Source organism: Chroicocephalus ridibundus, chromosome 8 (genome assembly GCF_963924245.1).
Source record: "Chroicocephalus ridibundus chromosome 8, bChrRid1.1, whole genome shotgun sequence".
NCBI classification, from domain to species: domain Eukaryota; kingdom Metazoa; phylum Chordata; class Aves; order Charadriiformes; family Laridae; genus Chroicocephalus; species Chroicocephalus ridibundus.
Genome location: NC_086291.1, coordinates 16,615,240 through 16,632,183, shown reverse-complemented (window position 1 = coordinate 16,632,183; position 16,944 = coordinate 16,615,240). Strand labels below are relative to the sequence as shown.

General features: G+C 41.8%; 1 protein-coding gene across 4 annotated transcripts; it reads left to right on the top strand.

Annotated features, from left to right (window-relative positions):
- Positions 1 to 35: 35 nt before the first annotated feature.
- Positions 36 to 15,710, top strand: MCOLN3 (mucolipin TRP cation channel 3). 4 transcript variants are annotated; one of them, XM_063343435.1, is made up of 14 exons: positions 36 to 493; positions 2,356 to 2,585; positions 4,442 to 4,609; positions 5,155 to 5,308; positions 5,757 to 5,841; positions 5,922 to 6,018; positions 6,640 to 6,739; positions 8,811 to 8,923; positions 9,002 to 9,151; positions 11,115 to 11,216; positions 11,324 to 11,446; positions 11,995 to 12,201; positions 12,569 to 12,698; positions 14,462 to 15,710. In XM_063343435.1, exons 2-14 carry the CDS (start codon positions 2,358 to 2,360, stop codon positions 14,479 to 14,481), a joined length of 1,677 nt encoding a protein of 558 aa, XP_063199505.1. In that variant the 5' UTR covers positions 36 to 493; positions 2,356 to 2,357; the 3' UTR covers positions 14,482 to 15,710. The 4 variants fall into 4 exon arrangements, with proteins under 4 accessions (XP_063199505.1, XP_063199507.1, XP_063199503.1 ...); XM_063343437.1 differs by lacking the exon at positions 36 to 493 and adding an exon at positions 888 to 974; XM_063343433.1 differs by lacking the exon at positions 36 to 493 and adding an exon at positions 2,021 to 2,066.
- Positions 15,711 to 16,944: the final 1,234 nt, after the last annotated feature.

Below are 16,944 nucleotides of genomic sequence, written 5' to 3'. Positions count from 1 at the left end.
TTAAGCATGTCGGTCCTTCCACTTAGTTCGCTGTACGGCTGGCTGCCCTTCGTAATTACAATTCTGTGACCAGAAAGGTTTTGGGGTTTTTTTATAAATTTTATTACAGATGGGACGTAGCTAATTATAACATAAGTGTTAGCCTTTTTTTCCTCCTGATGCAGAAGCCTAAGCTAATAAATCTGGAGCCGGCATTGCCACCCTATAGAAAGCACCTATAGCGTGGAGAGCCGGCAGTCACGCCCGGCGGGAGGCAGACGTGAAGCAGGAGGTGACAGAGGCGGCGTGTGCTCAGCCCAGCGGAGCCCAGCACAGCCCCCGAGGTCCCCGGAGCCCCCCCCAGCCCCGTCCCTGCGGAGCGTCGGGCCGGGAGCGGGCTGCGGGCTCCGCGCTGCCAGGGCCGCCCCCGCCGCGCCGGCAGCCCCCGGCCCCGCTGCCTGCCCGGGCGGGGAGCGGCAGGACCTTGGCGGCGACACCGCGTCCCAGCCGGCAGGTATGCTGGAGCCTTGTCTTTAACAGCACGAAGCGGTGCCGGGGGGATGGAAGGCGGGGGTGTGCGCTGCGCTGCCGGCCTACGGCTTTTGGCTTTGGGATGCCACGGTAAATCAACGCCGAGCCCGGGAGGCTGCCGCGCTCCGGCGGGGGCGACGGGCGAGGGCGGCGGCGGGTGCCGGGGAATCGCCGGAGCCCTGCGGCGGGGAGGAGGACCCGGCGGCGTCCCCTGCGCCACCTGGGAGGCCGTGCAAGCCCCAGGCGTGTTTGTTAACGGCTCGTAATGGCTCGGGGAGAGGCTGCAGCGGGCAGCGGCCGCGCTGCGGGGGCCGCAGGGGACCGAAGGGGGCCGACCGGTGCAGGCGCTCCCTGCGGTGACACCCGCAGCTGCGGAGCCCCCGCTGCCTCTGCGCAGGCTGCTGAGAACACACAGCCTCTGTGTGATGTTCGGCTGGAACATCTTCGCAAGCCGATGCCCTGAGGTCAGGAAGTATATATATACACATATATATATATATATATATTTTTTTTTTTTAATCAAGCATATACATTGCCGGGAATATTGTGGTACCAGAGTAGGGCTTAATTTAGAAATGATTGATCAGCTGTAAGAAAGATGAGTGGAAACTGTGGCACACTGTATCCCGCAGGACAAGAGAGACCTGGTAAAACAGGAGCTGCACCTTTGTTTAAGCCTTAAGATGCTGATACAAAACTTTTCTTGCCCTCTCTGACAGCTGGGGAAGTTGAAGGCCTTGCGTGGTATCTGGAAATGGACTTGTGTTCTGGTGCATGCAATAGCTGCTTGAGGAGAGTGGATGTCATCTATGCATTTTTAAAAACTAGCCTCGTTGATGTTTTTAAGTTATATAAGAAATTTTTCTTATGCAAATTAAAACCAGTGTGTCCAATATGGCACATCTTTAAATTTATTCGCAACCTAGGCTGTCTCCTCTGTTCTTAATGTCAGCAGTCTTTTATCTGAAATAAATATTCCTGGCTACCTCTTAAGTACTTTATAAAGCATTTATAAAATATTTGGAAATCAGTAAAGTTAGTTACAGATTAACATCTAAATATGTTGAATACTATAGAGAGTAATGTCTCAGACTGTGTTTATAAGGTTCTCTTCTAATCTTTTCCCTCATACTCATCTAAAACGTGAGCCTCTTTGGTTAATCACGATGCTTGAATACAATTACCTTTTGGTCTTTTTGTCTGGTTCATGATCACCATTGTTTTGCATTCATTCTTTTATGGCTGAAGAAACAGATATTATCTTGCTAAATGACAAGTTAATGTGCTCCGGTAATTTATCTGAATTGCAATTCGGCATGTTGGACCATTCCCAAGAGTGAACAACGTTAATACTAATGTCTAAGAAAAATGTCGTCGGTCTTGAAAATTCCATTTCTTTCAAGGACTGGACAGCAGGCTGACAGCAGGGGAAAATACTAGCTACAGACGTAGATAAGTTTTCCAGAAGAGTGAACGCTCATGAGAGGCTTTTGGTACTCTTCTGGACACAGGAGGAAATGAGTCAGGATGTCTTGCATACATGATGTTTTTGGCAAGTGAGAGAGGAAGAAGTTTTCAGCAAGTGACTCCATAATTCATATTCCACTATGAAATAAATGTCCTGACAGCCTATCTGCAAATTTAAGAGCTTGCCCAAACTTTTCTCTGGGTTCTGCAGAATATCTGCAATATTATGAGGAAGGTCTTAAATTCAGTGTAATGTGCAAGTGCCTTTCACAGAAGATAAACATCTTTGGAGTCCAGGTTGTCCGTGCAGACTGATCTGATGCTACTGTGTTCATGCTTGCCTGTTTTCCAGCTGACATGGACTTCTTTTCATTTCAGAAATGGAGGACCCCGAAGTGGCTGTGAGCAGCTGCAGTGCTCATGATGATGATAATATTTGCAGCTACAAACGACACCTGTCGCTATCGCAGGAGGGACTTTTGGAAGACCAGCTTAGAAGGAAGTTAAAATTCTTCTTCATGAACCCATGTGAGAAATTCTGGGCCCGCGGCAGGAAACCTTGGAAACTTGGGATTCAGCTACTCAAAATAGCAATGGTTACTATTCAGGTGAGTAACCAGGGAAGCAGGGACTCTTCTTAGCCCATGGGAATTCAAATAAGGAGTGCAGGTGACAAATGCTATTCTTGGTGTGCTGCAGAGACAGGGAGAGGGTAGACTGCAAAACTGTCTTAGTTGCATATAGGTAGCTTAGATCTCAGATGGCATAATTTTCTCCTAAAACTGTTGACTGAAAGATAGCTATCCTAAGAGCAGAGATGAAAGGAATGATGATGTTTAAGAGATGATGTTTAAGGGCTCTATTTTAGTTTTACTTAACTTTTTCTTTCCTTTTCTCCCTTCCCCCAAAGGATGGCATCCTTACACATCTGTTCCCCCCCAATACTTTCTTCACTCTGAGTGTGTTTGTGTTTGAGGGAAGGAACAGTCACTTGTGTTTCAATATCACAGAGATAAGAATTGAAATTGGTAGCTTTTTTATGGTGTTTGCTTATGCCTTGCATAGGGGATACAAACTCTCGCACTGAAAAAAACCCAGAAATTTTGCCCCACTCTTCCTCTCACCCAGCCTTGCACCATAGATTTCACAAAACACATTTATCTTGTGCCTAAAATGCAACTGTTTGTCTCAAAGGTCTGTGGTTAAGGAGGAAGAAGGACTTTCATAAAATCTTTCTAATGCCTCAGATGACGATCCTTCAGAATTGCCTGCATGTGATTTACATTGATGGTGGTGTCAGTGCTATAACAATACAAGTATGGGGCAGAATGTTTTCCATGGTTTCATGAATGATGGGACAAACTGCAGGAATAATAATTCTTTTGATATACTTCTTGCAGTATGTTTGTATCCTTTACTTAATGCTTTAATTTGAAATGTATCATCAATGCTTTAATTTGAAATGTATTATCAACCTCTGATTGTCACCTGTCCCATTTTGCAATTAAAAATGAAATTTCATGGTGGAAGAACCTAAATAAGAAAGAAATTACTGCTGATTTAGCCTTTTTCAGAGAAAATCTACCAGTAGGTAATTAAATCTTAGCAGTGTTGATTTGCTGGTGTGTTCCTGTGTACCTAGCATGCCGAACTTCCCCACAGAGCACTTTAGTATCTTTGTAACCGAGTTGCCCTTATCAAAACCTACCTATCCAGTCTGGATTGTGGCCATAAAACTAATCTGTAGACTACTGATGCAGACTTATCTCTGATGAGTTTCTTCACAATACTCCTGGCGCTAGATAGGAAACAATAGTCGCTAAAGAGAATTGCGAGCTCCTGCAAACAATGCATCACATTCTTCTAGAAACCTTTTCCAGCCTGGATAGGAGTGAGCAGGGTTTTATGCTAGCTTTTCATGAATAATTGCAATATATTTTTTAACAGCTTCCGAGGCTATCCTGTTACAAGCACAGTTTGGATCAGTTATTCTCAAAGCACCTTTCACCCACACCCGAGGGAGGGATATTTGTTTTCCTGAGTTGTCCTCGATTTGCCTTTTCTGCACTGGAGTAAGGATTTCCAAGTGGGGTCTGGTTAAGTCCTGTCCTGCCTTTTTGGCCGAGGTACGCTGATCTTCCCCAGCGCAAGTCATATTAATGTCAGGCTGAACTAACAAAGCACGTGTAACAGTATATGGGTAGCTTGAATTTGAGATGGTATCCTTTTCTTTGTAAAAGTGCAAGTCCTTGGCCAAGATGCTGGTAAACATGTTAAAGGAACGTTCTTGAAACCTATTGTTTCCTGAAGTTAAACTTTCTTTTGACCATCTGCGAAATGGAGTAGCTCACATGTAGGTGCCGTGTCTACCAGTGTGATGAAAGAGTGGCTGTTTGCAGGACAGGATTCGCACATTAATCCAGAAGCCACCTTTGTCTATGAACAGGAAACATGTCTTTTTCAGCTGGTGGTTTTTGGACTGAGCAATCAAATGGTCGTTGCCTTCAAAGAAGAGAACACTGTTGCATTCAAACATCTCTTCTTGAAAGGATACATGGACAGAATGGATGATACCTACGCTGTCTACACACAGACAGACGTCTACGACCAGATATTCTTTGCAATAAACCAGGTAAGGATTGTCGCTGCAATGTATACAATACATATGCTCTTTACCTGGGTACATTTTCTTCTTCCACCTTCCCTGATGGTGTCTGAAATTGAACTTCTGTGCCAGTTGCTTAAGACTAGGATGTTGACTTGTTCAGGTTTTCTCTCCTTGCAAGACCATCGTACTTTCGGTGTCATCCTTAAAGCTAATCAATATACTAATTCTGCACTAAATGCAGGCCTTGGATTTGAACCAGAGTGCTTTGCAAATAAAAAATTAGGCTTTTTAGTAAGGATTGTAAAGAGAAAAAAAAAATAATAAGCAAAAAGGTGTTTAGATCCAAATCCTGCATTTATTGTTTCTGTCAAATACCTTAAAGTATTTGAGGACTCAGCTGTAGTGTGTTGTAGGTTTCCAAGTTCTTTAGGTGACCATTTTAATAAAACAGATGGGTTATGGCGCAGATCCAGACACTTCTGGGTTTGTTTCGTTTTTTTTTTTTCTCCCCAGAGACTAACGGTTTTTGTGCCCTCTAAGTTGGTTTGTCTGTTTGTTCTGGACTTTAGTACCTACAGCTGCCCAACATATCTGTTGGAAACCATGCTTATGAGAAGAGGGGAGCGGAAGAGACAGCTCTGGCCGTGTGTCAGCAGTTCTACAAACGAGGAACCATCTGTCCTGGAAATGACACCTTTGATATAGACCCAGAGATAGTGACTGGTAATGAACCTAATCTATTCTATCGGTTCTTTGTGAGGAGGGACCCTGCATTTATGGTGAATTCTTTTAAACATCCAGTGTCGTATAGTCCTATCAAATGATCTACATTGAACTTACCACTGGCCAAAATTAGCAAGGTAACTAACCTCTAGCCCTCACCTCCAATGTAACAGCCCCAAAACAAGTGATAAGCCGTTAGCACTGACGACCGCAAGTATTTCGGGCTAATTTCAGAAGACTTCCCTATGAATTCATGATGAATAACTTGGCTGGTTCAGGGAAGCCAATATATTTGTCAGCTAGCTTCCCGAAGGACTCCCCACTTAAGTGTGCTATCTTGTCTGGTGTAGCCAACGGCTCTTTCCAGCCTCGGGAGTGGGAAAGGCAGATTACAGTTAAAGGGCGTGATAACCCATAAGATATTGTTGTGCGTGCTTATCCATTGCAGACTGCTTGTACATCGAGCCAATGACGCCGTTAGACAACACAACAGTGGGAAAGCACAATTTGAATTTCACTCTGGATTTCCACAGGTGAGGAGGGGTCAGCACCTCCTGTGCTGGGGTATTTGTGCATTTTCCCTGTGAAAAGCTAATACAAAGCTCTCTTGCAGACTGGTGGCGGTGCAGCTCATGTTCAATCTGAAGGCAATCAACCTCCAGACCGTTCGTCACCACGAGCTCCCTGACTGTTACGATTTCACTCTGACGGTACGTGGGAGCCTGCCATGTGTCTTTCTGTTCAGAAGGAGAAACCGTTCTTGCTGGTTTACCATGCACAGTCAGCGCAGAAGTTTTCTGAAGAGTGTTGGGCACCATTGGCTGGTCCCCAGTGGTGTCTGGGTTACTCTGTCATGGCTTAGTGTACCCTGTAAATAACCACCAGTTGTGACTGTGGTCAAGCTTTGGGTGGTCAAGCTTTGAGTGCTCCTGGTGTGGTCCTGAAGCACTGGCCCGGCTTATAGCCTTTTGCGCTCTAATCTGACTGAAGTGTAACGAAAGCACCGACCTCTTCTCTGTAGAGAGATGCTTCTAGGGAAGGTTGTTTTCAGATCATAGAGGAATGAGGCTGCAGTTTAAAATAATTTTGCCTAGTACCTAGTTGATCAGGCTATGTGTGGCAAGTACATGGTTCACCACGTTTGTCTCTCACTTTGACAGCATTTATTTGCATAAACTGAAATTACCTTAAGTTTAAACAAGTTTTGTAAGTTCCCCCCTTGGAGAATTATTCTGAATCATTATGTAAGCTTAGCAATACAGTGTGCTATGTATGTAAGGGTTTAACTTTAAAAAGACATGCACTTTTTTTGTTTTGTTTTGTTAATACAGATAGTGTTTGATAATAAAGCACACAGTGGAAGAATTAAAATAAGTCTAGACAACGACATAGCAATCAGGGAATGTAAAGACTGGCATGTTTCTGGATCAAGTAAGTGACAGAAATGTGTTTAAATTTTCATGCTACATTTTTGCCAAATTAGCACAATGTTTGTTAACCTTTTTCTTTATTAAAACATGAGGCATTATTGACATACGTTCTCTAGTGGTGTGCTCTAAATCCTGATTTTTTTTTAAGGAATTGTTGTTCTAAATCCTGATTTTCTAAGGAATTGTTGTTCTTCAACCTCTGATCTGAAATCCTGGTAACCCAGCCACACCGTTCCTTTCCTTAGCAGTTCTCAAACCTTGCACCATTGATACTGCCAAACCAAAATTTTTCAACACCTCACTTTGCATCCTTCTAGCTTTGGCTACTGAACTTGCACTGCTCGTTGCTTACGGTAGGGCTGTGAACTCTTCTTCTACCACCAAGCAACAGAAGGACACATGATAGTGGCGGAAAGTTGAAACTGATTCACTCTTATTTCAGGACTTAGCACCGGGAAAGATAAGGAAGCACCGTTGCTAAGGCTTGCTGGAGTGGAATGGCTAGAAACACTTCTTACTGCTGCTTAAATGTTGTTTGGCATGTATTTGGGTGTAACTGAGATGCACAGTATGGTTAAATAATCTATATCTTAAACACTTACTCACAAGAGCACTCTTTGTTGGCAGCTATTGAGCCTGGTCAAAACATTGCCTAGAGATGTTTTTTGAATAGAGAACATAATCTCTTTGAAAGTCAGAAGCTTTCCAGGTTTCTAAATTCCACTTATTTTTTGATTTTTTTGCTGAAGTAAGCAACAGGATGAATCAGGTCCATTCTTCTACTTTGCCACTTTCCCCTTTGCTATGCCTACGTTAGGAAATGAAGAGCTGGTAGAGAAAAAAGAGAAATTTTTGTTTGTTTGTTTGTTTGTCTTAAGATCCAGATTGTAATTAGTGTTGGGGAATTTAATGAAAAGCCTCCCAGAGTACAAAACACACCGCTTAATGCAAACGCATATTCCACTAGACACTATCAACCGGCTGTGCTCGCTGCTGTGTTATAAATGCACACCAGATGGCATGCTACCTCTAACAGATTGCTAGCGCAGCAGTAGAAGAAGGTTTTGATACCAGGCTTCTGTCATAATCCACATTTGGTATCTATGTAGATTGCCTCTGTAACTATTTTCAAAATCATCTCCTGGAGTACCCTCTCTTATTTGCTGAAAGCCAAGGAAAAATACAAAAGTAATGAGTGCAACAGAACAATAACAAGTTCTTGCTGTTCTGGACTACATTGCAAAACCGATTTAAATGGTGACGGTATGTGTGTTAGTGACTTTGGTATAAGCAAGAAGTAGGTGAGCTTTTCCTGAGTAGTGCGGCTTGTGAAGTCAACTAGAACTTCAGTAGCCCATTTTGGGGAATTGCTGCATGTTCTTGCAAACTTACCATTAATGTGTTTCAACTTTTTTCTCAAACAATCACTCTTTTAGCATTAAAAATCTAATCCTTATACTGTCTCATCTAGTTTCAGCTGTATGATAGGTATAAAGAAGAAAAAGAGGTCTAGTGGTAGATTTGGTGCAAAGTTTGACCTTAGTTGATCAAGATTGTGAATTTTAGTAACATAAGAATTAAGAGAACTCATGTCTAGCTCAATGTTGATCTTGGCTAGCTGACCAGCAGTGCAAATTATCTCCACTGCTCTAGGACAGAAAACCTATCTGATAGTGAAATACTGGTCTGTAAGAGAAAATACATACTATAAAGTTCCTGGGATTTCTTTTTTTTTTTTCACAAGTTCCGTCACTCCACAGGCCATTCCAGTGCTTATAAAATGGACTCTCCCATCTCTAATTCTGCAGGGCTGTAAGGAGCACTCATGCTCTGGTATGTTTTTGATGTGGTATGAGCCTTCCCAAATTAACTGAAGTGGTATCTGTAGTGCAGATGCACTTGTGTCTCTCATGAAAATACGTCAGATAAACTTCTGTGGTAAAAATGCTAAGATTTATCTTAATTCAGTTCTATAAACATAGTTAACATCAAAACTTGATTCTTCAATACTTAAGATGGTCAATAAGATGAAATGCATCTGATTATAAACATGTACATTTTTGTTCTTGCAGTACAGAAGAACACTCATTACATGATGATCTTCGACGCTTTTGTTATATTGACTTGTCTGGCCTCGTTGATCCTTTGCACACGATCAGTGGTTAAAGGAATTGGGCTCCAAAGGGTGGGTATAACTTTCCTTGGAAAGTCTTCATGTCTTGTGTAAGTCTGATTAACTTTTTTCTTTCATCCTTTCCCCTAGGAATTTGTAAGCTTTTTCTTATATTATTACAAGAAAGAAGTATCTTTCAGTGATCAAATGGAATTTGTCAACGGATGGTACATCCTGATTATGGTTAGTGATGTCTTAACTATTGTTGGATCAACTCTAAAGATGGAGATACAAGCCAAGGTAAGCTTTTTACACTGTCAGGTGGACGCAAAACTGCTTGTTTCTGTCCCAGCTAGGTTTAAATCTCTCCAAGGACTTTATGCTGCCTATACTTGATTCTGAGTGACATGAAATTTTAAGACTCTATCTTCTCCTCTGGATTTGCAACTGAGATGTGTTGTTTCCAGTTGTGAGATTTAAAAACTCCAAATATCACTAGATTTTATAGTTCTAATTATCTTTGCTCCTTTGTGGCTCCAAGGGATAAAATGAAGTTAATCTCTGAAAGTTTAAGACTGTTGACTTCTTCTTTTTTTCCCCATTTAGAACCATTTATATTTGCTTATTTGATGGATTTTTTTAAATTTAGCATTTAACTTTCTGTTCCCCATTTAACAAGTGTTTAACTGGCACAGACACCCTCTCCTTAAACATCACTTTGCTGCTTTCCCAGCTTTGGTTTCCAGCATGTACAGTCAGCCACAGCCAGGTTCTACGCCTTGAATTTCTAAAATTAAACTTGATATAGAAAAAATAACCTTTCTAAAACATATGTTCAGGCAGAATTAGGGAAGAAGAATTATTACAATGTGCTATCCTGAAGCACTCTAATATTCAGATAATTTTGCTCTTTGCCAAACCTGTAGCAGACTTTGAAGTGTGACATTGCAACACAACAGACTTTGGACAGTAGTGATGAAAGGATGGGTCTGAAATCCATCTGGTGACAGTTTGACTATCATAAACACCCTGTACAAATTGCCCTATCTTACCTGAGGAACTATAAACTCAGTTCTTGGAGTAGAAGAAGCAATGAGGAAGTTGGCTAAGATAAGAGACAACTCCATCCTGCTTTGGGAGAAGCGAAGACGAGAACAAGATTGGAGTAAGATCTCGCAACTGGGATTCTGGTATCTTATATATAAAAATACATCTATTTATAGATATTTCTTTTCTAAGAGTATTTTACTAAAACTCTTCTCTAAAGTTACATTTCCCTTCATTTTCCAAGCTTTGTGGACCATGATAAGATCTTTTTCCACATCGCTGTGTTAATGGCTGAATAATGATTTCACATTAAAGTGGCCTAAATTTTTTTTTTGTCAGGCTGTAAAGGAATTACGCTAATATAAAAGATTAGCCAACGCTTAGAGGAATAAAACCAGAAAATAGTAGAAACTTCTTATTCAAGGAAGCTGTCATGATCCATTTCAGAGTAGAGCTACAGTTCAGGGAACAGAGTATATGCTAACTTGGATGAAAACAGGCCAGTATGTGTGGGTGGAAAAAAACAGTGAAGTGCCAATAAAATATAAATGAAGTTCCGTTTAGAATTAATTAGAAGTTAATTAGTCTTCTCCTTGGTAACTTTCTACACCTCACAGTTCCCGGCTACCTAACAAGATCCTCCTTAGTATTTATCTGAGCTCTGCTGACAAGCCATGCTATTTTTTAAAAACTGCTTTGCCTGTGTACTGGAAGAACCTTCTTTGCTCTGCTGTTCTAAAGTCATGTCTACACTGTCCGTTGGGATGCAGTGGAGAGATTCCCAAGCTGCTCTGGGGAATCTGTCGATGCAGGTTCCAGAAGCAGTTGCCGCAGGTCTGGAAGCAGCATAAAATTATTTGCAGTGCCACCCTGCAGGTCTCGGGCAGCTGGGTACAGAGGGGGTGTCTCTGCGCCTGCGGTGCAGCTGCGCTCGTGGCCTGGCAAACGAAGCTTGTCTTGTCAGAATCTGTTTTAGAAACAGCCATATGTGAAGGCATGTGAAATGAGTTACGCTTGGAAGTGCCCTTGGTTTTTGGTGGGACTTCTGCTCTCTAACGCATATTGCCCCAAACTAATTTTTAATGTGACAGATTGCCAAGGAAAGCAACGTCTCTTAACAGATCTTTGTAGTAATGAGAGTTGCAAACTAGAACCTGTCAGTCGTTACAATACTTGATTTTTTTTCTTTCTTATTTTGTCTTCTTTTTTTTTTTAGAGCCTGACAAGTTATGACGTCTGCAGCATACTCCTGGGAACATCCACTATGCTGGTGTGGCTTGGAGTCATTCGCTACCTAGGTTTCTTTCAGAAGTACAATGTAAGGATCTCCTGGGATCTTCGTGCTGTTGGTATTTATTCTGTTTGTTGCTATAAGGGGACTGGAAGAAATGCCTGGTTGAATTCTAACTGCATTGCTTTGTGCAGCTTCTCATCCTAACGCTGCGAGCAGCACTACCCAACGTAATGAGGTTCTGCTGTTGTGCGGCCATGATCTACCTGGGCTATTGTTTCTGCGGATGGATCGTACTGGGACCATACCACGTAAAGGTAATATACTTAACATGAAAAAAAGACAACTTGCATTGCAGAATGGATTCCAAACAAATGAGAGATTGCTACTGTTGTCTTCTAAGTTTCCATGTCAAGGCTTCCCTTAATATAAAAATAGTGCATCTTCAACATGATGCTGCTCTGTTTGAGGAGCCTGACTTCCATGACTCAATCGGACTTTCCTCAACTTATGAAAGCTCTGAGTCAGAAGTGGAAGCTGCCGTGACTCCCAATCACATGTGCTATTTTGAGAAATAATTTTCAACTTGCAGAACACCAGTATCACAGTAAAGTTTTGGAGACTTTATCCTTATCCCTTTTAAAAGTGAAATTGGCTTATCTGGCTTGAATGTGTATGTGTACAGGAGGTAACAAACTTTGCTCATTCCTCAAATCTTTTACTGTTTGCATCTTGTCCTCCCCTGGGCGTAGAAAGGGGTCCGGGGCAGCCAGGCATCAGCTGTGTATCTTCTTTGTGTTATGTACAGTTTTTGCATCCAAATGAAACAGCAACAGATGTCCTTGTCTTCTTCCCCCCTCTCTAGTTTCGCTCTCTGAACATGGTTTCTGAATGCCTTTTTTCGTTGATCAATGGAGACGACATGTTTGCCACCTTTGCAAAAATGCAGCAGAAAAGTTACTTGGTTTGGTTATTCAGTAGGATCTACCTCTACTCCTTCATCAGTTTGTTCATCTATATGGTGCTGAGTCTCTTCATTGCACTCATTACAGACACATACGAAACTGTCAAGGTAAGCACAGACCCCTACTCTTCGTTCGGAATAAAAGTGCAAGATTGGTGCTTTCATGACTCTCATCTCCCTCAGTATTTTGAGTTGCAGTGCATGCCAATTTAAATAATAAACATAACGGCTACTTTTGAGGGTGTAGAGTGATGACGAGAGATTTTTACTCCCCCCCCTTCAGTTTTCTTACAAGCCTCTCTGATTTCCTGCTCCAAAGGAAGATAAATATCTGCTAAAAAGCAGTAATTTTATATTTGGTTCTGTGAATCTTCTAATTTCAGCCTTGAGCAATGTCTGAAAAGTAGTCTGGGGAGGATTTGGGTTATTGTATGTTTTAGCCTTGTTAGAGGTTTAACTAAATATAAATTTTTAGCACTACCAGCAAGATGGCTTTCCGGAGACAGAACTTCAGAAATTTATATCACAGTGCAAAGACTCACCAAACTCTGGCAGGTACAGGTTAGAGGAGGAGAGTTCTGCATCTCTCTTCTGTTGCTGTAATGGTATGTATCTATATTAAAATTATACATGAAGGTACAGAATCATGGAATATATGCATAGAATCGTAGTGTATATGCAAAAGCAACACACCACAAAATGTCCCTGGTATAACGTTTATGAAGAGTACTTAAATCTTTGGGGGTGGAGGGGGGAAAAAACACACCACAAAAATTTTAAACTCTCTAGTGCTCTAGAATGGAGCACTTTAGCGAAATGTCCGCAGCGAAAAAACTCCCTAGGAGAGGTGAGGGAAATTTTAAATTAAGGATCACTTAACACATGAAAAATAGTACAGAAAGTTAGATAATATATACAGTAACTTGGGAACCTCATATGTATAATGTGCAAGCATTAACATTTCATGTACCCACCGCAATAGGCAGGACTTAGTTCTCATTCAGTGTCTTCTTACCCACTTTTTGCAGTAAGGTGTCCTAACTTCAATGGTAGCCGGCCTGAAACTTAGGGATAAAATCAGCTTTCCAAGGTTTTAAGACAGCACGCAGCTTAAGATACTATCACAGCACTTGGAAAAGCATTGTGGAAAAGCATTGTGGAAAAGCATTGCCTAACTTCCACTGCGGAGGAATGCTCCAGTAACGCTTCAGTAATTAGAAGTTTTGTTTCTTCAGGAATACTGATTGCAGGATACGTGGTTTATATTTAACCTGGCTGGCAGCAGCTCCAAGTCTCGCTTGCTGAAGGGTCCCTTGGTGCGCGAGCCTTAAAATACGTGCAGCTTGATTAAAAAGACCGAATGCATTGGCAGCTCCTTGGTATGGGGCTTTTCTAGCGTGCTACGTTGTTAAATGCCAGATAGAATATATTTGTGAGGGCCAGGAGACGGGGACGTGTTTCGGAGCAGGAGACAGCAGAGCCGGCAGCGAGGCAGTGCAGAGCGGGCAGCCTCTGCTCTGACCCAGTGCCCCACTGGAGATGAAAGCGTGGGATGAAGCAGAGCAGGGCATCTTGCTCCTGGGTAAAGGGCACGGACATGTTAATATTTCTTTTCCTGCACACACCTCTCAGTTTAACCAGGCAAGAAACCCAACGCGAGGCGGGACAGGGTTGGGATGTAATACTTTTCCCACTGACTGTGAGGCCGGGATCAGGATTCCAGCAGAGCATTTGAAAAGGAAAAGGTGGTTACCCTCAAGCAGCTTGTTCCTCAGGAGTATTGGCAGCCAGCAGCGTCCTGGACTTGAATGGAGCTGTAGGCATTCAAGTGCCTTGTTTCAGAGCCTTGTTTCCTATATGGATTACCTAGTCTTTAACGATTTTATCCTGGTGCCAAATGTCCTTATCCACATGTGTGCCTCGTGCCATGCATGTTAGTGTTACAAACTGTTTCCGTTTTTTTTATCTTGAAATAGTGTGTTTCTTTCTCTAGAAGATAGAACAGGGGCTGACTTTGCAGTTGCCTGTAAATACGAGACATCGCTCCATTAGCTCTGTACCGTAGCCTTCTGGTTTTACTTTGAAACAAATGATCTGTAGGAATAAATAAGTATCTCAATCAGGATATTGTGTAATCAGTTCTACGGCTTCTGCTCCTCAAATAGTCATATGGTCCTACAGGACACATGAGGCTCCTCTCAATTCTTTCACATGTTCAAAATGTTTTATGGTGGTTCATAGCAGTTTCTTATCAGTGTATGTCAAATTAGTAATTAAAGAGTTCAGATGTATTTTTAAGGCTCCTTGCACTATGGAACTATTATTTTGATGCATGCACCTGACAACTTTTCCCCCCTCTCCTGTACAGGTTGTAGTGAACATATTTAATGGATTGCAGGAGTGTATCACGGGGGCTTTAAAGCAGCACACGTTGCAAGAACTGGAGAGTGGTGGAAAACATTATACCGAAAGACTGAATTTGCTTTTCTCGAAAAACAGCGTAAGCCTGCGACAGAAGCTTATGATAAACTTGCAGTCTTTCTGATTAGGCACTCTCACTGCTAGTTCAGGGGTTTGGGGTTTTTATTAGCTTTGTTCTATTTGTTTCCTCAGTTAATTTGCGCTAAAATGCAAAGGGCATTAAAAAGCTGTCTGTGTGCAGAGACTTGGCTAGATTATGCGAGTAGACTACAAATGCAGTAACTTTCAACTATAAGTAGAAATAGTGCTGGACAACCACAACTTTGAACACCAACCTAGTCCTCAGCACTGCAGGCATTATCTCGCTATGACTGACCCATCACCGAATGAGCGAAAGCTCGCTCTAGAGCCCTCAGCATTTTTTGTTTATCTGCACTCATAGTAAAAATAAACTAAAACTTTGAAACTTGGTGTAATTTGTTTCTAGAGACATTACAGTGAGTTGCTGCACAAGCCATTCAGATATGGCTGAGAGCATAAACTAAATATTTCTATAAATATAAGTACCGCTTGATGTAAGTGGCAGTCTCTTCTCAGAGAGGCCAGGGATATGCCAGGCCAAACTGAAGTTTGACGGGTGAGTGGAGAAATGTAGATGTTCTCCTATGTCCATTGTTGGGTAGGATCAGTCACAGCCTTCAGCTTCACTGTGTGCTGACCTGATGTTTTTAAAGGAAAAGTCAGACAAAAGCACTTTCAAAATATCTATTTTTTTATTTGAAATCTTCCTCTGGTACACAAGTCTGTAAACCTGAAGTCTAAATGAAGTTAAATACACAGAAGATACGTCTCTGAGAGTTCCATGCTTCAAAAACCATACGTTTCCTACCAACCTAATAACCTGGTACTGTCAGTGGCTGTCTGAAACATTAGATCTTATCAAAGTTCAATTTTGACAACTTAGTTTATATACTTTGTTGATTGTGATACCATGTAATGGATGCCTTATTTTCTATAGTCTATTCACTCTGGGAGCAGAATAGAAAACCAAAGGGAAGCATATTTTAGATAACTTGCAATTGTGAGCACCATTCCTGTAGCTGTATGTGACACTGTATTATGCTGTGCGCAAAGGTGGAGGACGCTAAACATGTTCTGTCTGAATGTTTACACATTGTAAATGCGCTACAATAAACACTTCCAGCTGCAGTTAAGTATTGAGTGTGTCAGTATTCATTTTAAAAGTAAATATGTTGCCAGGTTAATATAGGAGCTTTTTTTTTTTTTTAATTGCAATATGCAATTTCTGTCATGAAACAGTGTGCGGAGTGTGTGAACTTGCGTGTCCTGTAGTCAAAGTAGTTCCTGTGGACACTGGGACCTGTTCCCCGCTGATCCCATTTAACAGCATTTCAGAGTTTGCCTTAGAAACACATAAACAAGTATTAAACCTTACACTGAAAATGCTCCTGTACGTTACATGAAGTTCAAATTCGGCAAAGGCAAACCAAACGCAAGGTGTAGGCAGAACAGATTATTCACAGTATCTGAAAGTTTCCTGTATTGAGGTCCTTGTCCTCCAACGGTCACCTAAGACTGAGGACTTCTGAAGCTTTTCAAGGAGAGCCAAGGCAATCTTGCCTCAAACAGCAAATATAAAGTGACCGTGTTTCCTGTTGACACATTAAACTCCTTACGGATCTTCAACAGCGCACAATATATAATGTGCATGTCACTATTGCATAAAATAGTTTGTGCAAGGAATTCTGGCAAGAATGGCAAGCACTTTAATATCACTGAAATGCAGAAGGCTAACTTCTTAGCTAGGCTTTTCCATACAGAGTTAAGAGAAAGCTAAGATTAATAATTTGCTCAAAATGCAGGTGCATTTGGTAAACAGCTATGGAATACTTCGTCTGCCAATACAGTTATAAGGCAAATAGCAGTCCAGTTTCATTTAGAAACGGGGCAGAGTATACGCTTCGTCACTGTTAACTTATGAAATTGGCAACAAATTTCAACAAAATTTGACAGAGCTCTAAAATATCGAATTCTTATGAAATTTTATAGGAGCAGGGAGTAATCATGTTAACAGAAGCCTGCAGTGTGAGCATAAGGCATGGAAAGCTACAATGGGTGACCCCAAAGCAGGAAAAGATACCATATGTAGATTCTTTCAATTCCTAACAGGAGAAATCTTCCACTGAAGACTGCTTTCTGCCGCCTGAAGGGCAAACTTCATTGTGAAGCTTGTTTTGCAGTGAAATCCCTCTTAGACTCTTCAAGTAACGGCCTGTGCTTGTGCTACAGCTAGAAAGTCAACCAACTGAGGTGCAGAAATTCAGTGGAAAACCACACTCTGTTACTTCTGCTGGACTACACAGCTTTTAGTTTAGTGTTGCTGGCAGTGGTGTGGTTTGGGGAGGAAAG